Below are 27,094 nucleotides of genomic sequence, written 5' to 3'. Positions count from 1 at the left end.
CCCAGACCCCGCCCCTCGCTCTGGCAGCTCGGCCGCCAGCAGAGGGAGCGGCGACGCTGGGCTGGCCGAGGAGGAGCGGGGAGCTAGGTGGACCGGGGGTGGCTCCCAGCCCAGCCCGGCCCGTAGCAGCGCAGGCATCTGCCACCCGCCCTGGGCAGCCCCCGGGCACAGGGCCTCCGGGGAGCCCTGGGGGGCCCCGACGCCACGCCTCCTCTGCGCCGGGGGAGGGGACCGCGAGGTGCCACCGCCAGCCGCCGTGGCGCCCAAGGCGGCGTGGGTCCCGAGAGCTCGCTCACGCGTGGGGCCCCCAGCCCGGGAGGGGCGGGGCGAGGGGGCGTGGTCGCACAGGGGCGGGGCCTCGGGCAGCTCGAACCCCGCCCGCCCCCTCCCCTCCCCGGCCCTCTCCTCCTCTCCCTCCGCGGCCCCGCCCGCGTGCAACAGTTTCCCCAAAGTTGCGGCCCCGGCGGCGGCGGCGGCAGCCGGGGCTGGGCTGGGCTCGTGGGAAGCGGGCGGCGCGCGGCCGGGCGCGGGGGAGGGCGGGACCCGCGGCCCGGCTCGTGGCCCCGAGTCGTTGGGGAGAGTCCGGGAGGAGCGGGGCCGAGGGGCCGAGGAGCAGCGGCGGCAGCAGCAGCGGCGCGGAGCCCAGCCTGAGGATGGAGCAGCCGGCGGCGGCCCGGCGCTGAGGCGCGGCAGAGGCATGGGCACCCGGCAGACCAAGGGCAGCCTGGCCGAGAGCCCCGGCGCGCCCCCCGCCGCCGATCCGGCCCCGGCCCCAGCCCCGGCCCCGGCCCCGGCCCCGGCCGCCCCCCGCCGCCGGAGCTCGGCCCGCGAGCGAGGCGAGTTGTGGGCGGCGCTGCTGCTGCGCTCCGGGGACAAGGCGGCCCGCGCCGGCTCCGCGTCCGGGCCCGGGGCCGGCCTGCCCCCCTACCACCGGCGGGTGGGCATGATCCAGGAGCTGCTGTCGCTGGTGCGCCAGGGCCGCCAGGAAGAGGCCGGCGAGCTGCTCCGCCACCTGCGCCAGGTGAGAGCCGCGGGGGGCCGGGGGACCCCGGGGAGCGACCCCGAGGGGGGCCGGAGGGATGTGGGGGAGCCCCGAGGAGGGGGCCGGCGGGGGGCACCTAAGGATGTCGCCGGGGGCCGGGCAGGATCACAGGTATGCGGGTCACCGAGCAGAGATGATGCTGGTGATGTTCCTGTGGTCCCCTGCTGAGCAGCCTAAAAGGAGGGGCGGGATCCCCGCAGATTGCTTTCACCCTTTCCGGCTGGTCTGGCTGCCCTCCGAGGCAGGCGCGGAGACTGGGCTGCGCCCTCTCCAGGGGGATGCCCAGGCTTGCTGCTGTCGTTTTTGGCGCCTCTCACAGAGGGGCGCAGGACGTGTGTGTGTGTGTGGGGGGATTGGGGATCCCAGATGGCTCAGTCGGGGATCTATGTTCTCTCCTGTATCAGAGGGCTGGATGTGTTAAGGAGCGAGTGCGACTTAGAGAAGGAACGTGAAGCTAGGGTAGGCAGGGACGGGGGAGGATTTGGATGGGGCAGAGCCGGGTATTTGTCCACATTGATCCCTACGGTTCTCCTGGGCTCAGGTAAGGGAGCCTGGGCTTAGGGGTTGGAGACCAAGGAACCGGACAGACCGGGGAGTCCTCATCACTTGGTGCAGTTCTGGACCCTGCCGGCCTCTGGGCTCCATTTTCTCTCTTTGCTTCTCCCCTAGTTTCAGCATAGCCAGCACAAAGCATTTTGGGGAGGGGGGCTCCTGCGCCTGAGGGGATCACAGATCAGTTCTCCCGCCTGCACACCTGTACCCACTTATACACATGTTGGAAGCAGCCAGCATTGGAGGCTGGAAGCTGGGGAGAGAGAACTGGACTTCACTGCCCCCTAGGCTATGCTAGAGAAATAGTGAAAGACAGGATGCTGCTGAGAAAAAAATGGTATAGATGGGACTGTGAGCAGCCACATAGTCTCCCTCCAACTGTGTGAGGCTCTGAGCCTGCTCTTTGAACATTTTCACACACACACACACACACACACACACACATACACATACACATACACACACATACACACACACTCACACTCATAGTCCTACTTTAAAGGACAAGATCTACACAAAAGCACCTTCTCTCCTACTGGCTCCAAGCTACCTTGTAGCCCTCAAAAAGTATGATCTTCATTCACCCAGAGCATGTGGCACAGTGGAAAGAACCCCCTCCTTGGAGTCAGGAGGTCTGGAGTCTGGCTCAGCTGGGTGACCTCAGTCAAATCCCTTCCCCGCTCTGGGCTTGTTTGTTTCCACATCTATAAGAAGGAGACTTTGGACTAGGTGATCCAAGTTCCCTCCCAATTCTAACATTCTGTGGCTCCAGCCAGCAAAGGGAGAATCCCAAAAGGTAGGGAGAACAGTGAGTTCTGTTCAGAGGCAGGTTTCCTGAAAGAGAAAAGCACTGGAGATGGGCTCAGCTCCGGGTGGTTTTTAGGAACAAGATCTCTGTCTGGACTTTTCTGCCCAAAGCTGCTTTTTATGGTGAGGAGGCGCCCGGCTGTCCTCTGAGCTCACTGGATGCCTTTTGGTCTTAAAGCCCCAACCAAAGCCTTGGGGAGAAATCAGGCTGCTGCTTCTGATGATGCGCTGTCTAGTCCATACTGATGTGATTTGTCTGCTTCTCCCTCTGCTGCCTGCGGGAGGTGGAGGTGCTAACAGGGTTATCGTTCTATGCCAATAGGTAGCAGACAGGTCTTCCTGGCCCAACAATGACAGGCAAACCCCACCCCACCACCTTCCCCTAATCGTACTGTCCTGGCTCCATGAATAATCCCAATTCTTAAGGGAATAGATCCCTCCCCCTTTCTGAGACTTGCTCCTTCTTCTGTAAAATGAGGGATTGGACTAAATCAGGGGTTTACACCTTGGGGTCCGTGTAGATTTCAGGGAATCTGTGAATTTGAATGGGAAAAAAATGGCCTCTTTATTTTCAGCAGCCTTTACAGAAATTTAGCATTTTCTTCAATTATTTAAAACCATCATTCTAAGAAAGGGTCCATAGGTTTCACCAGATTGCCCAAGGGGTCCCTGGGGGTCCCTGGGCTTAGTCAGGCTACCTGAGGGGTCCCTGGGGGTCCATGAGCTTCCTCAGTCTGCCCATGGGGTCCATGGGCTTTGTTCACAGGTTTTGTCAAACTGCCTGAGGTGCGCCAAGGCGTCCATGAACTTTGTCAGAATGCCTGGGGAATCCACAGGCTTCATCAGCTGTCAAAGAGGGGGAGGTCCATGACATAAAAGAGGTGAAGGACTCCAGTTCTTTCCAGCCCTGACTTTTTATAGTTGTGTGATGTTGTGAAGGTGCTACCCATTGTGTTCATTATCCCTTGAGAAGTTCCTGCTTTCCTAACATCTCTATGTATAGAGGATCCCATGGCCAGGAGTCAGGAGATGTAGGGTCAAGTCCTGGCTCGAGTACTCATTAGCTGAGTGACCTTGGGCAAGTCCCTTTACTCATCTAGGCCTCAGTTTCCTGCTGTATCAAATGGGGACAGAAAATCAGATGAAGGTGCCCTCTACAATCTCCTCGTCTCAGATGCCCCCTGATCCCAGTTTTCTAACAGTTGCTTCCTATGTGAGGATACATAGATGTTTTCTGCCGATCCATTGAAATCCACCACCATTGGCACCTTTGAACGGAAGGAGTGGCAAATTTCGGGGGTCTGGGTTTGAATCCTGTGTGTGCCATGAGCTTGCTGTGTGATGTTGGGCAAATAGTTTCCCCTCTCTGGACTTTTGTGCAATGAAGGGGGTAGCACCAGAGCTGCGGTTCTCTCCTTGTGTATAGGGGCCATAGACTCCTTGGCCAGAGGGCTGGGAAAGCCTATGGACCCTTCATCAGAATCATTGTTTAAATAAGTGAAGGAAATACTTAATTTCAGCTAGAGATGAGTAAAAATAAAGATCTAACTCTTTTTCCATCCAAATTCATAGACCCCCTAAAGTCTGTTATCCACAGCTCCCCTCCCCATTGTGGATCCCCAGATGCTAGAGGATCTCTGTGATCTCTCACAGTCCTGAATCTTTCTGAATCCATCTAACCTTTTAAAGATGACTCCTAGGAACCAGGAATCAGTAGCCCTTCACCAGGTAGTCCTGGTCTGAGAAGTCTGGGCTGCATAGACCAAGGTTCCCTAGCCCAGGATAACATTTCTTTCTTTGAAAAAAAAAATACTTTTTTGTTTTTACATCACTTTTATTTCCCAAATGTATTGCTGCTCCTGGACCTATTCCCGCCTTTTAAAAAGGAAGGAAAGGAGGGAAGGAAGGAAGGAAGGAAGAAGGAAAGAAAGGAAGAAAGAAAGGAAAAAGAAAGAAAAAGAAAAAAAAGATTAAAAAAACACTTTGGTAAAACTAACCAATACACCAAGACACTATATGTAACATTCCACACCGAAAGACCACCACCTCTGCAAAGAAAGGCAGGAAGTCTATTTCTTCAGCTTTGCTTCCAAGCATATCCTAGTTACTATAATGATACAATATCCAGGGTAGTATTTCAAGGGTCTGTCCGCCAATGAGAGCAAACAGTACGTGTTTATGGCTGTCCTCCTTGGAGAGCCATCACAATTCTGCTAGGGAGAGCTCTTGTCCAAGGCAGAGGAAGGGCCTGAATGGCCAGGGATCTGGTGCTGCTGAGCTGGCTGGCATTCCTCAGCTCGGGTTTCTGTGGAGCTCAGCTGGGTTGGCCAGGCGGGTGTGTCTTGCTAAGCTCTGAGCTGCAATGGTTGGAGGGAGGCAGGAATGCAGGGAGACAGAGGCTGGGAGCCAGGAGTCCTGGATTCTGCTCTTAGCCTTGACCCTTCACTCCCTGTGGGACCCTGCAGTGAAGTCATCGGGACATCTCTGGGCCTGGTTTTCCTCCCACTTCACTCCGGCTCAGTGTTGTTCCTGTTGCCCTGGGCCCCAAGGAGCAAGAAATCACTTGTGAATGTTAACAGTAAAAACAGAAAGAGACCACTAGTTAGAGTGGAAAGGGCTCTGGATTTGGAATCAGGAGACCTGGGTTCAAATCCAAGGATTGCCATTGTCTGTTTGACCTTGGGAAAGTCATTTTCTTCCTTTGGCTCTAGGTTGACTCATGTATAAAATAAGGAGAATGAACTAGAGGCAGGTTTTTTTAAAATGTCCTTTAGGATTATAGTGGTTGAGTTGGAAGGGATCTTAGAGGGTATCTAATCCAACCCCTTCTTTTTACAGATGAGGAAACTGAGACCCAGGAAAGCTAAGTGAATTGCCAAAGGTTACCTGGGCAACAGGCAGGGGGAGGGAAGGAAAGAATTATTTATAGAATGCCTACTATGTGGGCTAAGTGCTTTTTACAAGTATTATCTCATTGGATCCTCACAACAACCCTGTGAGGTAGATGCTCCTACATTCCTCATTTTACAGTTGGGGAAACTGAGGTGGACAACACCTAAGTGACTTGCTTGGGGTCATAAAGCCAGTAAGTTTCTGAGGCTGGATTTGAACTCAGGAATCAGGTCTTCCTGATTGCAGGCCCAGCACTGCATCCACTGGCCACCAGTTGCCTTAGAAGAGCTAGAATTCCAATCTAGGACTTTGAGCAGTGATGGTAGGCCAGGGTGAGCAAAGACCCTAGATGAGAGGAGTCCAGCTTGGATGGCACATAGAAGAGGATGAGAGAAGTCTGAAATTAGATGGCTGACCTACATAGAGTGAAGGTTACATAGCACAGGGCAGTTCTAAGTGCCCTGGCTCTGGACTTATCTGGGTTCAAATCTCCTCTAATGTTACTAGGTGTAGAACTTTAGAGAAGTCACGGCCTCCCTGGCCTCAGCTGTAAAATAGATGGACAGGACTAGATGAGGTTAAGGTGCCTTCCAGCTCTGAAACTCTGGTTCTAAGTGTTTCCAACCAACTGGTGCTTGGACACATCTGGAAGTTACTGCTGTTCAGAAAGATAATTCAGCATCCGGATGCTGAAAGTCACCACTCCTGGTTTGCTCTGCTCCCTCCCTGTGCCCTACAGTGCCCTAACTGGCCAGGAGCAAGGATGTGTTTGGGAAATAAAGGTGATATCAGAACGTTGGAAGGCCTGGGGAACTCCCAAGGCCCCCAGACCAACTTCAGAGGCAGCAGGTGGGGGTGGGGACCACAGAGGGCATTCTACTCAGCAGGAGCCACATGCCAGAGCTGAAATAAGACATATCCATGCCCTAGGGAAATCAGGGCACTTATGTGTTATTGTCCACTAAGGAGTGGCAGGAGCCATTTATAATGATACTAACTCTCCCCCTGACATTACAAATGGACTTTCCTAGCTTTAAAGAATGTGTGTATTTAATATTACTCTTGAATAACATTAAAAACTGTAGCTCATTGAATACCCCCTCCATGTATTCTTACCCTAGGCACCTGCCCACCTTGCCTACCCCCTGTCCCATAATCTGGGTTGCCCTTAAACCAGTAGTCACAAGCTGGACAGTTCCTTGGCAGGAGGCTGTGTCCTAAAAGAAGATCATCAATTCCTTGTGTGCACAGGGGGAGGGAGTGACCAAAAGGCTGGATGCTTCATGTGTTATCACGGAGGCCAGGATAATGGAGTCCCTGGCTCCTTTCAACCTCTTGACCTGACCTCAAGGACAGAGGTCTCTTAGAACAGCAGGCACAGCTCTGATTCAGTCAAATGCAGTAGGGGCCAAGACTGTTGATTTGGAATCAGAGGACATGGTTGTTACTTACTGTGTATGTGATCTCCCTTCTCTGTGCCTCAATTTCCTCCTCTGGGTCAGAGAGGTCTGGGTCATCTTGAAGGTCCTGTCTACCTCCAAATCCTCTAGAGCCTGTAAATGGTGTCAGCAGGCCTATGAGGGGAGTGTTTGGAGGACTTCAGAAAGTGAAGAGGAAGAGAGATGGGCTAGTCCCTGGAAGGCCTTCTGGAGGAGGGGAGGTTAGGGAGATGTGTAATGTTTGAAGAATGGAGAGGAGGGAGTGGTGTGAAGAGGAGGAGGGCTGATCGGAGGGAGAAACATGTATCTGAGGGAGAGTGAGGAGCCAAGGGGGCAGGGCTGCATTGGAATGCTTGGTTCTGGACACCACATTTTAGCAAAGACAGTCGTGAACTGCAAGGTGTCCAGGACAATGAAGGACTGTGAGATGGGACCATGTGAAAATGGGTTGGAGGAACTGGGGACATTTAGCCTGGAGAATAGGACTTAGGGGAGAAGATCTGTCATGGGGGAAAGGGACTGGATTTCTTCTGTTTGACCCTAAAAGGAAAAGCCAGGAGCAATAGGGGGAGGCAACAGATGGGCTGATTTCTGCTCATCATCTGACAGCTATCCCAAAGTGAAAAGGAGCTTCCTTGGACAAGTGGTGAGCTTCCCCTCCTTGGAGGGCTCCAAGCAAAAGCTGGATAATCACTTCCTTTGGAGGGTATTATGACAGGTACAGTTGGACTAGGTGGTGGCTGAAGCCTCTTCCCCAGCCAAATTTTAGTGATTATATTTTGGGTTGGGTGTAGAGGAACCCAAGACTGAATAGGGAAGGAAGGTCCTGATCACCAAGGGCCTTTTAAGCCAGGAAGAGGAAATCTTGTCCAGTGCAGTAATCAGTAGGGAGCCATGATGGACCTTGGAGCAAGAAAGTGACATGATGAAAGAAGTTCTTATCAACCCTAGGTGTAATGACAGTGCCCTACTCTCACCCCAAAGGTAACTTGACAGGTCTCAAGAGGGAGGGGAGTTTCTGCCACCTGAAACACCTTCTCTTCCTGTCTCCACTTATTAAACCTATTCTTCCTGCAAAGCCCTGCTCAGAGCCACGTTTCCCCTACAGTCTCCCTGATTCTCCCTGCAGGCAGGCATTTCTCCTTCCTCTGGACTCCCTGTTCTGAACACTTGACTTGTACTTAGAACTAATCACATTTTGGTACTAATGACAACAACACCAGCTCATGTTCTGTAGCAATCTAAGGTCTTCAAAGGCTTTCCTTAAAACTCGGGGAAGCAAGGCCTGCAAGGATGCTTATCCCCATTTTACGGATGAGAAGGAAAAGCAACTTTCCCAGGCTCATACAATTTCTCAAGCATTGGAGCTAAGGTTCAGACCCAGGCAGAATGGTCAAGTGGTTAGAACCTGACCTTGGAGTCAGGCTAAGAAATGGGTTCAAGTCTCACCTCAGACACTGTCCAGCTGTGTGACCTTGGGCAAGTCACTTCAATTTCCTTATCAGTTAAAGTTGGATTCGATGGCCTTGAAGGTCCTTTCCAGATTGAAATCTGTAAGCCCAAGATTCCAGAGCCCAGGGTCTCACAGCAGGCTACCTATCTTATATATGGACACTTTTGTGCATGCTGTCTCCCTTTTCAGTATGTCAAGCATGGTGAGGACTTGAACCATGTTTTTGCCTTTTTTTGTATCCCCAACACTTAGTGAGTGTGGTAGCTTTCACATAGTAGGTGCTTAATAAATGCTTGTTGACTGACTGACCATGAAGGGGCTGTAATCTCCCACCAGGGGGTATAAGGCAGGTGTAAGTATTTGGTGAGTGAATGAATTGGATGCTGGGCTGAAGTAGCTGAGAGTGATGGATGGAGGAAGAGAAGCTTTCTGTGTTGAAATATAAACATGAGGATTTCCTAGCGTTTCCTGGAGACCCGAAGGACTGCCTAGCGAATGGAAGCCTGGGGCCACGGAGGGCTAGTGAGGGGGTGGGCAGCATCCAAGGACTCAGGAGGAACGGAGCTGAATTGGTTTCAAAAAATATTTAGATTATTTCAATCCAATTGGGTTTCCTTTGGAATTCTATGCATTTTATTTTGTGCATTTACCAATACTGTTCTGAGAAGTGGTTTCATGTGCTTCATCCAATGGACCTCAAAAAGGTTAAGAGCTTGTGGTCTGGCGTTATTCCTGTTTTACAAATGATGCCCAGGTAGGTTAAGTGCCAGGGCTAGAATGTGTCAGAGGTCACATTTGAACCCAGAACAAGCCCAGCACTCTGTTCACTACACCAGGCCACTGTGCTCCCAGAAGAGGCTGGTAGATGTTGTGATTAGCAGAGAGGGGGCATTTCCCTTATCTTGAATGACCCCCAGAATTCCCTCAGGTGAGAGTAAAGCAGTCTTCAGAGAGGTTCCCAGTGCAGGGAAGCCAGAATCATTGCTGGTAAGCAGGTTCCTTTTTTGAAAGGACTTGGGTTACAGGGGGTGAAGGTGGGGCTTTCCCTTCACTGGGGCAGTCCCAGAAGCAGACTCAGTTAAGTCCTTCATCTTTACAGAGGAGGACAACTGAGGTGAGAGAGAGGAAGAGACTAAGGGTATGCTGGTTGATAGATTTCAAGGGGGGGTATCTGTGAACTTGGATGAGGAGAGGAGGAAATGACATCTTTATTTCAATATAATTGCTTCCTTTGCAATCCTTTGTATTTTATTTTAAGCATTTAACAACATTGTTTTGAGAAGGGGTCCATAGACATCCCCATGACCAAAGAGGTCCCTGGCACAAAACAAGATCAAGAACCCCCATTCTAGATATTCATGATCTCAAGCTGGAGAGGATCTCAGAGGCCATGTAGTCTAACACCATCATTTTACACATGAGTAAACTGAGGCCCAGTGACTATGCCCAAGGTTGTAAAAGAACCAGGAGGAAAACCCAAGCCTCCTGTTCCACTATGGCTTTAACTCTTCAGATGAGACCCTTGTCCACCAGCGGCCTCCCTGGGCAAGGGTGGGGAAGACGGTGACTGACAGACTCCCATCCCCTGTCCGTCTTTGTCATGTCATTGTCAGAACTTTGGCATCACAGAATGCTTAGAATTGGAAGGGACGTCGATGATCATCCAGTCTTATCCCTGCTCCACCCCCTTCTATTTTATTTATTAGTTTGGTCCTTTGGATTTTATCTTTACTATGAATTAATCGTTAACAAATACAAATACTTCCATATTCAAAGAACAAAAGAAGGTTCTATGTGAAACCAGGAACTTCTGTGATGTGCAGCTTGTTTGTAAAAAGTGTATATTAAATAGGAATAAAACTACTCTGTTCCCCTCTGAACTTTTTTCCTTTTATGTGTATTTTTTTATTTTATTTTATTGATGATCTTTTGTTCCCATGTCTACTGATACCTACTAAGTCACTCCCCTCACAAAAGCCTCCATCTTACGGAGAACATAACTGAGACTTATTGAGGGTAAGGGTTTGCCCACGGTCATTAGCACAGAGTGGAAGAAACTGAACTTGAAACCAGATCCTTTGACTTGAGCATTTCCTCCTAGCCCCCAAGGCCTCTTGGCCAAAGGGATCTTGGGAGTGTGAGTGAGTTGGGTTGGGGAACTTGGGAGCATGGTGGAGCATGAAGGTGGTAGAAGGACATGGCTCTGGACAATGAAGAAGCTTTAGAGGGGTTGTGAGCTGGGTGGGTGTCCATGGCTTCTGTGGAGAGTCATGAGTGTTTGAGAGCCCACAGGCTACTAAACCCCCTCTTCCTCCCAGGGGAGGCCGGCGCCTTAGAGCAGGCTTGGTGACGGTAGATATCAGTCGGCTTCAAAGAAAGATACTCTTTTAAGGGGAGGGAGGGATCCCCATACGTGACCCATAGAGCTTTGGACTCACAGTCAAGAAGACTGGGTTCAAATTCTCCCCCAGACACTTGCCAGTTGTGTGATCCTAGGCAACTCCTTGGTAAAATGAGGGGATTATACTTGATAGCATCTGAGGCCCCTCCCAGCTCTACATCTACGATCATGATAAAGTATCATTCTAAGATGCTTGCTACTTGTGTCTAACCCCCCTCTCCCCCCACACACACATAGTACAGTGGGAAGAACACTGAGTTTGGAATCAAGGCCTGGATTCAAATCCCAGGGCTGCCTCTTGCTACTTGTTTGACCTTAAGTAAATCGTAGCCGCTCTGGGCTCCAGTTCTATAAAATGAGAGGGCTGAATTAGAGAGCCTTAGAGGTCTCTTCCAGCTCAAAATATAATAATTAGTTTCCAGAAACTGCCTGGCTTTGGGGAACCCTATCAGAAGCGCATGAAGAGAGAAGTCTAGATTGACTTTGAAGGTCAGGACCTCCGCCTAGGGTTGAATTGGGTAGGGCAGGGCTAGATGGAGTCATTTGGGGCGACTCAGGTCAGTCCAAACCAACCCTCCCCAGCTCCAGATCTTTGTCTCTTGGACTTTAGACACATGTGAATTCCAGAGGCAGGGTGTGGCTTTGCATTGTGCGAGCACGTGGACTTCCCCAGGATCACTGGGGCATGAATCCCCAGGGAGTTCTCCCCTTCACTCTCCCTCACCTTCCATATCTAATCAGTCTTTGCAAACTGTCCCTTTCTCTCCACTGGAGTCAAGGCCACCAGCCTAAGCCAACCCTCATCGCCGCCTCCTATCTCCAGTCCATCTTGCAAACAGCTATCAAAATGCTCTTCCTAAAGGAGGGGGCCTGACTGTGTCTTCCCCTGGTCAATAAGCTCCTGCTTCCTCCGGGACCAGGTTCTCATTCTGCTGGTTAGAATTTGAAACTCTTTACAACTTGGCCTCATCTCACCTTCCTAGGTTTATTAATATACATGACATTCCCTCACATACTCTTGGATGCCGACAGCATTCCCAGGGCTTACCATTGTGCCTGGTACATAGTAGGCACTTAATAAATCCATGTGGAAAGATTGGTTTCCTTAGCATTTTAATCCTTGCAGGACAAAAAAAACATGAGAAATTGTCAGTGATAAATGTTATTTCTCCCGTTTTGCTGATGAGGGAACTGAGGGCTTAGAGAGATTAAGCTGTTAATAATAACTTATTTCCTTAGAGTTTTAAAGCAAGGAACCTACTTTGTGGAGGTTGTAGGATGTTTTATTTGCTTCCATTTTATAGATGAAGAAACAAACTCTGAGAGGGGAGTGACACAAAGCTAGCTGATATCTGAGGCTGGATTCAAGTCTGAGTCTCCTGGTGGGAACCCTAAACTGCAGCACGAGGGATGCAGGTCAGGCAACTTACAGCCATATCAGATACTACCAGGAGTTCCCTGGAGAAGGAGGGACATGCCATTCACTCCCCTTTAGGAACTGTTCAGTGGAAAGGCTGGGGGCTCCGGAGACCTTCCTCTGTACCACCCTCCACCAACCTCCCCTCAGTCCCCCTGGCTATATGCTCTTGAGTCCCTCCTCCCGGAGGCCCAATGGATAGAGCACTGATTAAGAGGCAGGAAGTCTCAAGTTCAAACCCCATCTCAGACACCTGTGACCTGGGCGAGTCACTTGACCTCTTTCTGCCTCATCTGTAAAATGGGGATAGCACCCACCTCGAAGGGTGGTGGAGAGTCAAATATGTGAGTGATGAGGAAGAGGCTCCCCATCCCCCGAGGTGTGAAAGTTCGGGCTTTCTTTGATCAGCAGAGAACAGGGAGGAGCAGCCCCTGAATCCCTCAGTCAGTGCTTCGCACTAAGTGAGCCCTGCAGCAATCCTTGGTGCCCCCTCCCCAATGTAGTGGCTTTGTTGGACCTGGTGCACCAGAGGCTGAGCCTAGCCCTCCCTTCTCTCCCCCCCCCCTCCCCGCCGTGGCCTCCCCAGCTCTGCTCAGTTCCATCTGCAAGGTCAGGTTCATTCTCATGCCTGGGGAGCGAGCCTATGGCTGCTGCGGGGGTGGAGAGCCAGAGTCAGTGAAAGTGCTGGAGGGAGGCGATGGCGGCAGCTGCTTCGGCTGCTTGCCTAGTTCTGCTTCCCTTCCTCCTGGGGAGGGGGGCTGGCCCAGGTGCTTCAGGAACCAGCAGGGAGGGGTCTGGGTCTGGCTGGTGTTTGAGAGGAGGAGGAAAGGGAGGGAGTTGGCCGGGTGGAAAAAAAGGTACAAAAATTTGCATTTTTCCTTGTGGTGCTGAGGAGGAAATCCCTTTTGTCTACTTCCGCACCGGAGGGGACTGTCACGGCAGCCTGGAGGAGGGGGGTACTGAGGGGAGGAGATTCCTTCCCACCCATTGTGAGCTGGCAGGCTTTGGCCTTGGGGGGAGGGATCTGGCTGCTAGCCTTGGTACCCGATGACAGGTGTATTCTCTGCGCCTCTGGAGCCTCTTCCAGCCTCTCCCTGGCTCCAGAAAGGAAAGGCAAGAGTTGGTTTCAGTCATTCATGGGTCATTGTGAAAGCTCTCCTACAGCAGATGACCCTTCGCCCTTGGGGAAGGTGTTAAGTGACTGATACAAGGTCAAACAGCCAGACCTGTGGCTGACGGGGCTTGAGGTCACCTGGTTGACCCCAATCCTGACATTTAGAGTGTTTCAGTCTGATGACTTTGCATTCTGAGGCTCTATTCCTGCTTTCTCATGTCCTCTTGGATTCTACTTTCTTAGGGTCATGTCTGCTGTCATGGGAAATCAGTAACTTTATGGCCAATAACAATAATGCAGCAGTTATGAGAATCTCCTGCATTTGTATCCACAGACACTTGCTAGCTCATCTCCCTGGGCAAGGCATTGAACCTCTCTGTGACTGAGTTTCCTCATTTGTCAAATGAGAGACCTGCACTCCACGGCTCCTGAACCCCTCCCCCCTCAGAGGCTGTGACCTTTTCTCTGCCTTCTGGCTTCCCTGGCTTCTGCAAGCATCAGCCCAAGTCCCTTCCCTCGGTGACTACCTCCCCTTTATATATGCTGTGTAGATGTAGGGAGCTACATGCTGTCCCCTCTATTAGACTGAGGGCTCCTTAGGGCAGATTCTGCATTTTACCTTACAATACCTCTCCTTACAATAATACCTGACTCTTAGTAACTTCTCGATGAATGCAGGTTGACTGACTGAATTTCTTTTACTGAAGACCTTTCAAGAACAGGAGGAGCCCTATCTGCACTGGGGGAAAGGCTGGCCACTCCCATCTGTGTCAACCCTTCCCCTCGAGTCTGAGTTCAGGAATGGTCCCACCGAACAGGACAGAGGGTCCCCATGGTAGAAAATGGCCTGACACAGCCAGGTAGACCATCTCTTTCTCTGAAACTCTGTTGGCTTGGGCAGACAGAGTCAGCCGTTTGGCCAGGACAAGCCCTTGGCATAACTAGCAGGGGCTCTGAGGTGGAGTTGGGAGGCAGTGGAGAAAGCAAAGAAGAATGGGGCCCCACGGCTGGGTGGGAGAGCCAGAAACCCGCCTGACCCTATGACAGAACGCACCCCGTGGGCTACTCCCCTGAGGGAGGACACGCAGACACTATTAATGTCTGGCTTGGGGGACACAGGGATCCCCTCCCTCCATGGGCGGTTAGGCTGATCTGTTTTTTTTCTCTTTGTGGGACTCTGTGTTTGTACAGGAGTGTGTGTGTGTGTGTGTGTGTGTGTGTGTGTGTGTGTGTGTGTGTGTGTATGTCACATGCTCCAGAACCTATGTGAGTCAATGAAGTAAATACTGGTTAAATTGAGCAGCTGTTCCAGGATCTTGGCCTCGCAGCGACTCTGAGAGCGGAGCAGCATGGACAAGGGAGAGAAGCCTGGCTTTGGGACCATAGGACCTGAGTTCCAGCCCTCTCTCTGCCCTTACTTCTGATGTGGCCTTGGCCTCTGAGGGTTCTGTGACCCTAACCCTTAGGGATCAGATCCAATCCCGCTGTTGCTGAGGAGGACGCTAAGACCCTGAGAAGGGAAGAGACTTGGACAAGGTCCCGATAGAAGAGTGGAGATTTGTACCCCAAGGAGGGGACTAGAAGTGTGATACGTCAGCCAATCAGCCAGCATCTTTTAAGTGCCTACTATGTGCCAGTCACTCTGCTAGGGTGGGGCTACAGAGACAAAAATGAAACAGCCCCTGCCGTCATGGACGTTCCACTCTATTGGCTTAGATGTGAAGGCTTAGGTGACCCTGATGGGCTCAGAGCCAGGGACTGGGGAGGTGATACCAGGGACAGACTCCACCTGGAGCTGGTGGTTCTGTTTTGGGCTCCATGTTTGAGGAAATGCATTACATCAGCTGGAGAGGATCTGCAGAAGGATGACCAGGATGCTCCAGAGTCTGTGCCTGTGAGCCATGTGATTGGTGGAAGGACCAAGCTGGGAATGTTTGGTCTGGGAAGAGGAAGCTTGGGGAGAGCTTGCTTCCTTTTGGAGGGCTGCCCTGTTGGGGAGCAGCTGGTCTTCTGCTGGGCTCCAGAGACGAAAACTAGGAGCTTGGGGTGGCAAAGAGAAACTGACACTTGATGTTTGGGCTGTCACAGGGAGTGGGGTGATCCAGGTCTGACCACTGAGGTCCCTCCCAGCTCCGAGATTCTGTGGTTCCCTCTCTACACCCCCACTGTGGACCCCTGGGCAGTCACAAAGGTTACACCAGGCAGTGCCTGCCTTCTGGGGTCAATGGATGCTTGAGGAGAACTTATAAGAAGAGGGAGAATGGGGATCAAGGAAGGCTTCCTGGAGGAGGTGACACTTGAATGGCTTGGATGGGTAGGAATGAAACAGAGGGGGAGGGTGGTGTTCAGAGCCCAGGGAACAACCTGCCTGAAAGCATTGGGAGAATATGAGATCATTGATTTAGGACTGGGAGAGACCTTAGGAGCCATTGGCCCAGTCCTTTCCTCTAGAGATGTGAAATGACCTTGTGACTTTGCAGAAGGTCATCCAGAGAGGAAATGGTCAGATTGGGGCCCATGGAAGTTGGGTAATGCCATGGAAAAGGTGCCAAGCTTCCAAGCCTGAATCTGCCACTTAATAACTAGTGGTATGCAGGCAGCTAGTAATGTAGGGATAGGGTACTAGGTCAAGAGTTAGGAAGCCCTGAGTTCAAATCCAGTCCCAGACACTTGACCTTGGGTAAATCACTGAACCTCTATCTACTTCAATTTCTTTAACTATTAAAATGAATTAGAGTGCCTCCAAGGTGCCAGGCTCCCTGTGATCCCATGCCCACTGTGAACTCTCAGGTGCTCCCACCTTCGTCAGGGTCCCATTATAGCAGCCCTTCAAGGCTGCCTCCATGTAACCCCCATTAATTCTTTTAGGTACTGTGACTGGACTCTTTAGAGGGGTCACTCTCTTCCCTGCCCTGCCTCCTTCTACTTACATGCTCTCCGTCCTTGCAGAAGGGGCAGGCATCAGAGCCAGGGACAAGGCAGCAGCTCAGTGCAGTAGCATTTCTGTCCATCCTCATTCCCCTGTTCTAGGTGCATGGGAGCCTGTGCTTGTCTGCACGGTCTGCCCCAGAGCAACTACCTTCTGTTCTGTGGCTGCTGATCCCAAAGCGGCTATACCCTATGCGTGTTAGATGGTGCAGCATCTGGACTGTTTGTTTGCATCTGTTTGTTTGTTTTTTCTCTGATTCTCTTTTTCCTGGTTGTGGTTGGATTTCTGGGAGAGCCCCGTCTGGCTGGTTGCTGGCTGTGTTTGCTGCTGAGAGAGAGAGAGAGGGAGGGAGAAAAGTAGGGAGGGAGAGAAGGAAGGGAGAAAAGAGACAGAGACAGAGAAGCAGGGACAGAGACAGAAAAGAGTCCAGACAGGTCCTTGAAAGGGAGAAGAATGAATTGTCTCCATTGAGTTAGTGGGAAGAAAGGGGGAGCCAACAAGGAAAGCCTTGGTCAGATCCTGAGCCTCAGCATGTTTGCAGGCTGTTCTAATGCAAACTCATCTTACTGCCTAAACTCATACAAAAATGACCAAATCAATGATATCCTTCCTAGTGGCCTTCCTTTCCTTCCTTCCTTCTTCCCTTTGTCCCTCCCCTATCTCCTTCCCTCCTTTTCAAGTTCTTCTTCCTTCTACCCTCCCCACCCCCTTGCTCTTTGGCCAGGTCTGGGTCCAAGCATTTTTCTAGGAAAGGGATTAAGGAGCAGTGTGTTGCTTATGCCCCCAGGCTGCCATGGTGCCCAGCAGGGCAATGGGAGAGCCTCCCCAGAAGCCTCAGGGGTGACTGCTCCAAATGCTTCTGATTTCAGGGTCCCACATGTATTTCCCTGGGGAGAATAACTCCTTTCCTCCATGAAACCTTCAGGGCCAAAAGGGATCGTGTAGCCCAGCCCCCTCATTTTCCAGATAAGGAAGCTGAGGCTGGAGTGTGACCTGCCCCAGGTCCACACAGGCAGCCTTCTGTGGTCTCCCATTGAAGGTTCAGGCCCTTGCTCTCCTTCCTCCCAGCATTCTCAGCACTTTCTCCTTTGGGCACCTGACTGACTGTTTCCTGGCTTGCATTGCTTTCTCATTATTTCACCCACCCCAGAGGCAGGTTCTGAAGTTGTCTTTCTCCTTTTTGGTGTCCTTTGAAGGTCCTGTCTTTCAGGGTCAAGAACATAAGCCTTAGAGGAAGAAAATGAGTCCAGAGGGGAGAGGGCTTTCACTCAAGGTCACATGCTTAGTAAATGGCAGAGCAGGAATTCGAACCCAGGTCCTATGACCCCATATTTGCTGTTCTGTACTCTCTAACATGTTGCCTTTATGGTCAGCGCCCTCCCCTCTCTCCAGATATTTCTTGGATAGAATTTAATTTTCTGCTTTGCACTCCAGGCCTGTTTCCCTTGGGGCTCTTTGTTAAGACAGGTCTCCTTGGCACATTTGGGAGTCACTTTAGGAAACCAGTGGAGCCCTGGGCCTGCTAGGCTTTTCCCTTTGAGAACAGGATGGGCCTAACAAATCACTAAAGGTCCAGGTTTCAGATGCAGAGTTGGGAGGGACCTCAGAAGGTCCATAGACTTACATTTTACAAATGAGGAAACTGAGGGGTCAAGAGCACGAGTGCCTTAGAGACCTGGAAATTCCTGTTTGTCCAACCCCTTTATTTTACAGATGTGGAAAGTGAGGCCCAGGGAAGTTAAAAGAATTGCCCAGGTACTGTGGAGCAGAACTGAGATTTGAACTTGGAGCTGTGACTCTGGGCCCAGTGCACTCTCCCATACCTGTCTTCTTTCATGTCCAGATTACATTTCCATGTTCTAGCCACCCAGTTGCTGGGATGTCCCCATCTTCTCAGGACAGACAGAGATGGAGAAAACAGTCCATGCCCGACTTGCCTTGGGGTGGGGTGGGATGGCCAGATTGGCAGCAACAGTGTGGCCCTGGCCACAGCAGCAGGCCCTCTCATTTATGGCCTGCCCTCTCCTGCCCCACCCTGGCCTGGACTCAGCAGTGTTGCCTGGCTTTTGAAGAGGAATTTACAGGAATCTATCTGGCCCCTGGCTTTTATGACCTCAATCTGGGACTGCCAGAGCCAGAGGCAGAGCCCCAGCTGCTTCCAGGGCGCCAGATGTACCCCCTTTCATCTTGTTCTGTGCTGACCACGGGGGTCACTGTGGCTTTCCTGGGCCTCAGTTCCTCATCTGTGAAAGGGGTGGATTAGCTGCCTCTAAGGTCCCCACTCTTTAGCCCTAATTCAGGAGCCTTAGCCTTTTCTGTGTCCTAGTCCTCTCTGGCAGCTGGGGACCCCTTCTCAGAATCATATTTTTAAATGCATAAAAGAGATAGAATTACAAAGGAAACCAATTAATTGAAATAGTTATTAACTTTTTTTCTCCAAAAAATACGTTCCTGGACTCCAGGGTAAGAGCCCTTGCTCTAAATTAGTCATCCCATGATCATATGAGTGAAGAAAGATCAAAGCTTATTTGTTTCTGAGAGTGCCCTCATTCTCCATCTTCCCTGGCTCTGCAGTCAGAGTTCCTGGGTTCAAGTCCAACATCGGATGCTCACTTCTTATGTAACTTTGGGCAAATCATGTCAACTCCCATCTGTCAAAATGAGACAGGTGTAGAGCACTGACCCTGGAGTCAGAAGGACCTGAGTTCAAATCCAGCTTTAGATATTAGCTACGTGACCCTGGGCAAGTCATTTAACTCTCCCTCCAAAAAAAAAAAAATAAAGTAGGTGAGCTGCATGACCTCTGGGGGCTCCCTCTGATCCAGCCTCTGAAGGCTCTTCCTCTTCTTTGTGGCTTCATGTGGGATCCTATGAGGGAATCTGGATTCTTACAGATTCATTAACTCCGGGTATATGTGTGTGTCTGCTTGCATCCTGGGCACTGAGGATACAAAGTCACAAATGACACAATCCCTGCCCTTCCCGGGGGGACCTCACTGACCATCTGGAGCTACTGCCCTCTGGGACCCACAAGATCCTGTCTTTAGGGGCCATGTGTATCTCCATTCCAACAAAGCAATTATTAAGCACCCACTAGGTGCCCAGCACCATGCAATGCCCGTCACTGGGGGTCGAAGATAAAACAACATCCCACCTTCAAGGAGCTTAGATTCTATCAGGAGAGACAACTTATGCATACAGGTTGTCCCAGAAATCTTAGTGTAGTCTACAGCTATTCAAACTTACACAGGGCTTGAAGCTGTGTGAAGACTCCTAGGGCATGCTCATTGCAGAATAAATAAAAGGTAATTTTGAGAGAAGGCCCTGGCATCTCAGGGAATCAAGAAAGGCTTTATGAGAAGGGAGTACTTGAGCTGAGCTTTGAAAGAAACTGGGGTTTCTAAGAGGTGGATGGGGAGGGCATTCTAGGCAAAGAGCACAGCTTGGGCAAAGGCAGTGTCAGTGGAGATTGAATGTCATGTGTGAGAAGCGAAAAAAGGCCACTGGGATTGGACCATAGACTAAATGAAGAGGAATAACATATACAAAGTCTACGAGGGCTGCGGTCAGGGTGGGAACATCTTTAAATAGCAAATGGAGGAATTTGTATCTGGTCCTTGAGGTAATAGGGAGCCATAGGAGCTTGTTGAGTAGGAGAGTGGCCTGGTCAGACTGGCCCTTCGGGAAAATCCCTTTGGCATGTGGAAGATGGACTGGAGTGAGTGGAGACCAATTAAGAGGCTTTCCTTTTAAATTTTCTTTTAAAAAAGAATTTCCTTTGTGTCTTTTTCTCCCTTTGGTGAACAGGCCCTTAAATAGGAGTAGGAAAAATGGGGGGAAAGTTTTGTGTTCTTCTCCTCCCACACACCTGCCCCCCTTCCTCTCCCTCTCCCTCTTCTACTTCCTTCCCTTGTCCCCCTCCTCCTCCTCCTCTTCCTCCTTCTCTCCTCCTGTTCCTGAAGACCCCAAGGCTCTGTGTGCCCAACAACATCTCCTTGGAACCTGCAGCTTCCCTGATGGAGTGCCTGAGCCCATGATGCTTTGTCCTACTCTACCTATGCTCCCTCAGCTGTTCCCCCAAGGAGAGAAGAAAACTGGCTTCTCTCTCTTTCTCCTCTCCTCTCCCTCTCTCTCTCCTCTCCCTCCTTCCCTCCCTCCCTCCCACACCTTCACTATCTTACTACTGCTTCTGTGTCCCTCCTCTCCTCCTCAGCTGCCATAGAAAGGCTCAGAAATGGCTTCCTAGCTGACTGTCTAGTCCTCTGCCCCTCATGGTTATCAGAGTGATAGGATTCCCTGGAGGAGGCCAAGGAGCAGGACCACTGGCCAAGCAGCCCGTACTCCTGGGTTCCACTGATGATGCCTCTGGCTCTAATCCGGTGGGACAGATTCCATTTGGTGGCCTCTGAATGGAGCCTGGGGCTTTTCTGTCTGAATTAGCATCCTGACCTCAGGGGACTGCCACACTCCAATGTCTTTGTGATCCCTCTCCTCTGATTCACCCACACACACACCTACACAGACACAATGTGATGCTTCCAGAATCTAAGGCAGTGAGACTATGGATTTCTTTTTCCTTTTTTACGTCAAGGTTTGGCCTAGAGGGTCTGGCTGATAGAGCTCTGGACATGGAAGGGGGCAGAACTGAGTTTGAATCCTGCCTCGGGTACTTCTAAGCTGTGTGAGCCTAGGCAAGTCACTAAACTGCTCAGCCTCAGTTTCCTCATCTGGTAATAATAGCTCCCACCTCACAGAAGTGTTGTGAGGACCAAATGAGATAAAATAGAAAGTGTTTTACAAATCTAAAAGTGTTAGATACACATCAGGTGCTTTATTTAAACAATCAGCTTCTCCTACTCTAAGCATGGTTTAAGTCAGCTGCTCAGCACCAGCTCCTAAGGAAGCTGGGAAAGGGGATAAAGAAGCCTCAGAAGAGCTCTCAATTGGATGGAAAAGCAGCATGGTGTAATGGATCTAGAACTGACAAAAGCCTGGGTTAAAATCCTGCCCCTGCACATATGGGCTATGTGACCCCAGGAAGTCATTTCACCTTTCCCTGTTCAAGACAGAGAAAGTGCCAACCTGCACTAACAGAGAGAGTTTCCTTACCTGGGAGGGCCATACCACTGAAACCATCTCTGTTCTCTTTCCTGTTCTTACCATAATCAGGGAGCTCCTGATCCCCCTAACTTACATTCAAATTAATGTAGCATAATGCCTTGTAATTCATTATAGTACATTAATAATACACTGAAGTCATTTCCAAATTACCAGCCTTTCCTCCCACACACACCCTGACTTTGTGACAGAAACTACTGACCTGATCTGGTCATCTGGTGGTATGTGTTGTTCTCTACACCTGCAGTCCCCCACCTTTTCAATTAAAGGAGGTTCATTTCATCTTTTCCCTAGGGCCATCCTATGCAGATTTTCACAGCTGTCTTTATAGTCATCTAGTGCCCATGTATATGAGTGTGGGGAGGGGTGGGGTGAGAGAGATACAAGGCAACAGATGGTATAGGGGAAAGAGGTGGTTGTTATTGACTTAAGTTGTGTCTGACTCTCTGTGACCCCATTTGGGGTTTTCTTGGCAAAGATGCCGGAGTGGTTTGCCATTTCCTTCTCGAGCTCATTTGACAGATGGGGAAACTGAGACAAAGAGAGGGAAGTGACTTGCCCAAGGTCACGTAGCTAGTGTCTGAGGCTAGATTACACACACACACACACACACACACACACACACACACACAATGTATATGTAAAACTATTCTATACACACTTCTTTTTATCAGTTCTTTCTCTGGGTCCTTTAGGGTTGATTTGAGTGTTTATAATAATTACAAGGACTTGGTCACTCCAAGTTGTTCTTAGAACAGCATTGCTGTTACTGCGTACAACGCTTTCTTGGCTCTGCCCTTCTCATCATTTCATGCATCTTTCCACTGCCCAGCTCCTCACTTCTTACAGCACGGTAGCATTCCATCACCATCATGTACCACAACTTTTTCATTCCGTCCTTTGGGGAGTGGGTGGTTTGGACCACATGACCTCTAGCGTACCTTCCAGACATAAAGCTATGAGCCTATGAGAAGGGAGAAAAAGCTCCGACCTCTGAACTGTAGCATAGTTAGCTATGGGGCCAGGAGAAGAACCCAGGTGTCCAGCCTTTATCTCTGCCCTCTCTCCAGACCTGGGGATCCTGGCTTTTAAGAGAATCATAAAACTGAGCCCCAGTCTGGATCTTAGAGTTCAATCCTATTATTTGTCAGAAAAGTGATGGGAAGACATTTACCTAGGGTCACATGTGGCAGGATCAGAATCCAAGTCTCCTGACTCCCAAGCAAGGGCTCATTTCAGTTTCCTGATGGCTGCCACTGCTGAGGGCCCTAGGGCCACAGGACCCTTGGGAGAGAGGGGCATATACCCAGATTTTGGGGGAGGAGCACAAGCAGAGAAGAATGGGAAACTAGCTCCCTGCTTCCCGGCTCCAGTTAGCTCTGAAAACATGAGCTTCTGGAGGCTCAAAGGAGTTTCTGGAGAGTCTCCACTTTTTTCCTTCTCCCCTACCCTGGGAGTGGAGGAGGCCTCTCCCTCATATATGCTCTCTGCACATTTTTCTGTCCATCTCTGGCCCTCACTGAATTTCAGAGGCTGCCCTCCTCTCGCTCCTTTGCCGAGGCTCTTTCCCTCTCTCCTTTGGAAGTCTCTAAACTTGTCCCTGCTCCCTCCCATCCTACCTGCCCACTCACTTACCCCCTCAGGCTACTCCTTCCCACCTGGAGGGGACTGGAGGAAAAAGTAACTGAGGGGGAATTGTCCCAGCCCACTTCCATGCCCCCTTAATGCCATTCCTTGTGGGACCTCCGCTTGAGTGTATGACCAAACGCAAGGCCTTTTAACCCCTCTGTGCCTCAGTGTCTCCTCCCGCCTGGCCTGTTCTCATGGAAATGCTCCAGCATCGGGGCACTGTGCAGACCAGGTATAGGGCCAGTGGGGGCTTAGCTGCCCTGCAAGATCAGTAGGAATTAATGATGTCATGTGGCAGCCTAGAAACCTGGTACTATCTCAGGCATATCTCCCCAGTCCCGTCCCCCCCCCCCCCAATTCCTAGCCCCTCCAGCGTGTCACTATTCCTTGTCGCAGCATCAGGAAGAGCTCCTGACATGACTCCACTTGAATTTAGAGGCTCATCTACTTCATCATCTAGCTGCCCACCCCCACTCATTACACCACCTTTTGAGTGAGAGTCCCCTGAGCCATCTACATTGGGCTAAAGCCACACCCACTAGTACAAAACTAAACATCCCGAGGGCTGGCTGGCTGCAGGAGCTAGGGAACACCCTCCTCCATCAGCTGTCAGCCCTGCTGAAGGCAATCAGTAAGAGTACAAGAAGTCCCAGAGGGTGTGCCCCTGTCACTGGGCATCTGAGTCCAGCATCTTGCCTACCTAGAGAACCTTTGCAGTTTCACACTCGTGATGGTTTCAGGATCATAAAGGAGGAAATACCCCCCCTCTTCTCCCTGCCCCTCCCCACCAGGGGATGACCTTGCTTCTACCATCCTGTTACATGAATTTGTAAATTATCCTCCGACTGTCCCTTTGCGTTTGGTCCTGAGCATGCCAGGAAGCCGAGGGAGCTTTCAGGGCAGAAGACAGAATTGGTCAGATTGGGTGCTGGCAGCCATGGGGAGGACTGTCACCATAGGAGTGGATTATTGTCTGAGATGGGATCTAGGAGGCGCCCATGTCTTTGTTCTGCAGGAGGGAAGAAGAGGCTGCCAGGGTCTTCTCTGTTCTCTGTTATTATTAGAACTTAGGTGCCCTCTTTGTGACATTGGTGGTTGACTCAGAACATCTAGTACTGGCCAAGCAAGTCAAGTGTGTTGGAGTTGCTTACATTCTTGTCAAACAGTCATCACATAGGGAGCTGCTGAATATCAGTTAGGGCCAGCACTATCTAAGGTTAGTGCAGCTAGGTGGCACAGTAGATAGAGGGTGCTTAGAGTGAGGAAAACCTGAGTTTAAGTCCAGCCTCAGATTCTTACTAGCTGTGTGATCTTGGGCAGGTCTCTTCACCCTCTTTGCCTCAGTTTCCTCATCTGTAAAATGAACTGGAGAATGAAATGGCAAAACACTCCAGTATCTCTGCTAAGAAAATCCCAAATAGGGTCACAAAGGGTCAAACATGACTGAAAAACAACCACAACATAACCACAACAACTGTCCAAGGTATGTAGGATCACAGCATTATAGCTGTAGAATTGAAAGGGACCTCAGTGGGAGAAGCCTATCATCCCCAGAAGCAGCCCATTCCACATAACATAGAATGTTAGCACATCAGGATAGAATGTTAGCACATCAGGATAAAATGTTAGCATTTAATGATAGAATGTTAGCACATCAGAATAGAATGCTGAAACTCCCTAGTTTTAATCAACCATTCATTAGGTACCTGTTATAGGGTCAGGAGCTATGTTAGGTCTCAGGGCTACAAAGCCAGAAATGAAGCAGTCCCTGCTCTGAGAAGCTTATACTTGATCAGAAGAGACAACTTGTTTGCAAACAAATTAGAACAAAGCGATTTTTGTTTTCAGACCCTAGCAGCTGGAGAGATTTGATAAAGCTTATTGTAGAGGACAGCTGAGCCAAGCTTTGCTTCTAAGAGAATGGGGAGGGAGTGCCTTCCAGGCATGGAACACAGCCAATGCAAAGGCCATGTGTGAGGGAGAGCAAGTTGGTCTTGCTAGACCAAATTCAGATCCTCTTCATCTTTGCCTTCTACCCAGGCATCAGGATTAACCTGCAATGTTTTCTTCACCCTAATCAGGAATCAGTTTCTTCTCTCAAGTTCAGTCATTCAACTAGATGGTTAGTTAATATCAATAAACACTTATTAAGCACCTACTATGCTAGGCAAGCAAAGAAAGGGTAGTGACAGTGCCTGCCTCCAGGATCTTACAATCTAATGGAGGAGACAAGAAGATAGGTTGTGTACAGGATAAACAGAAAATAACAGCAGAGAGAAGACCCTGGAATTTAGAGGATTTGGGGAAGGCTTCCTGTAGAAGGTGGGCCTTTAGCTGGTGCCATGAAGTGGTAAGAGCCGTGGGTTTGGTGCCAGGGGGACCAAGGTACAAATCCCACCTCCACATTGCTTGTGTGACTTTGGGAACAACTCTTGGGGCCTTGGTTTCCTTGACAGGAAAATGAGGGATGAATAAACTGTGGGAATCAAGAAGGGTCTCATGGAGAGGTGGCCCTCAACCTATTATTTTTATTGAAAAGAATGACTTTTTCGCAGGAAGAATATAGATGGAAAGAGGGATGCCATTAAAAGATAGTAATTTCATCTCTCTGGGTCTCAGTTTCCTTTCCTAGTCTTTAATACTTCAAGAATTTGTGATTTTCACAGATACAGATAGTCATTCCTCTAGGTCCTAATGGACAACCTTTTCTTGCTGCGTTTGAGAAAAGACAGTTTCTGGTGACCAACTCTGAGACTATGAGCAAGAGTACACACACACACACACACACACACACACACACACACACTCCTCGTCCCACCTTCCTAGGAACTCTCAGAGCTTGGGGAAGTTACTTATGTTGTCTTTAAGAGTCCAGGGCTCTCTCTGATCCAGCTAACTGTACCATCATCTTGCTCCCATGCCTCTATCCTGTCCACAGTGAACATAGCACCATCAATTTGGAGCTAGAAAGCCCCTCAAAAGCCACCTAATCCAAATCTCTCATTTTATAGCTGAGGAAACGAAGATCCAAGGAAAGTGAGATGCTCAATCTCATATAGCTAGTAAGTAAGCCATAGAGTTGAGATTTGAACCCAGGCCTTATGACTCCAATGCATTACTTTTTCCCCAAGAATATTATGAGATCTTTTGTTAGTTGCCTTGCTGATATCTGGACATTAAACATTCCCCTGATCCACTGTCTAATAACCCTGTCAAAAAAGGAGGCCAGTCTGGTATAACTTGTTCCTAGTGAACCTGTGCTGGTTCTGGGCAATCCCTCTTTCTCTGGAATGCTCCTAAGTTATCTGTTTAATAAAATGTGCTAAAACTTTGCCAGGGACTGCTGACCTCTTCTCTGACATGTCCCCTTCCTTTCTCTTTTTGATGTCTTCCCCCAATTTTCCCTCTACCCCAGACCCCGGAGTTCCCCTCCCTGGCCTCTAGGCTGGTTTCTTGCTGAATTCTGAATTTTTCTCTCTGCCACAGTTCTGCCTCTTCTACCCACTCCAGCCCAGAGCAACCTGTTCATTTCTAAAAAGCCAGCAACTTCCACCAGGGTGCTAGGAAACAGTGTCGGAACACCCAAAGATAGCTAGCCTGCCTGGCCTCCTGCCAAAGGATATTGGGGATGGGAACTGAGAAAAACTGGAATTGTGGGGTCTGAAGGGAGCTGAAGGGGAAGGTAGGGGAGGAGGGGCTGGGAGGGGCATTCTCAACTCCGTGTCCTCTGGCCCCATTACCTTGCTTTCCTTTGTATTTTTCATTCTAGTCAGTGGTCCAACCATACACATAATTAATCATTTGCATTGATATTTGGAGACAAATTTTGGGTATTGCTATTTAACTGGAGAATTCACGTCTCTCCTTTAAATATATCATTTCAAACGTATCTTTTTTCATTCCCAAGCAGCACAATTGGGCCAGTTAATTTGCCTCAAGTGAACATATCTCCAATTTTATACTGAAATTAAAGGGAAAACAGGATTCAATATATAGAAATTTCCTTATAGATATCTTTAATAAAGTACGAGTCACCTGGGTTGTCGAAAGTGCCAGGGGATCTGAATCTGAATCTATGAATTTCAAAAATATGTTTATTTTGATAATTGTATTTCAGCATGATTGGGTTCCTTTGTAATCCTATACATTCAAGAAAATTATTCTGAGAAGAGGACCATAGGCATCCCCAGACTATCAAAGGGGTCCATTGGCTCCCTAGGCCACCAAAGGGGGGACCATAAGGCTCCCCACCAAAGGAAGATCATCGGTACCCCCTGGACTGCCACAGGGGTCCATCAGCT

At 50.0% G+C, this 27,094-nt stretch overlaps 1 protein-coding gene across 1 annotated transcript in view; it reads left to right on the top strand.

Moving 5' to 3' along the window:
* Positions 1-445: 445 nt before the first annotated feature.
* LRRC75A (leucine rich repeat containing 75A) overlaps positions 446-27,094 on the top strand; it is a 117,058-nt gene continuing 90,409 nt past the window's right edge. Inside the window, exon 1 of the mRNA XM_072640061.1 lies at positions 446-1,021. Within this exon, the coding sequence (XP_072496162.1) occupies positions 698-1,021 (324 nt within the window). The 5' untranslated portion in view covers positions 446-697. The remainder of the gene's footprint in view (positions 1,022-27,094) is intronic.

The sequence above is a fragment of the Notamacropus eugenii genome, chromosome 2 (assembly GCF_028372415.1).
Source record: "Notamacropus eugenii isolate mMacEug1 chromosome 2, mMacEug1.pri_v2, whole genome shotgun sequence".
NCBI lineage: Eukaryota > Metazoa > Chordata > Mammalia > Diprotodontia > Macropodidae > Notamacropus > Notamacropus eugenii.
The sequence above is the reverse complement of the archived record's forward strand: the minus strand, read 5'-3'. Positions and strand labels throughout refer to the sequence as shown.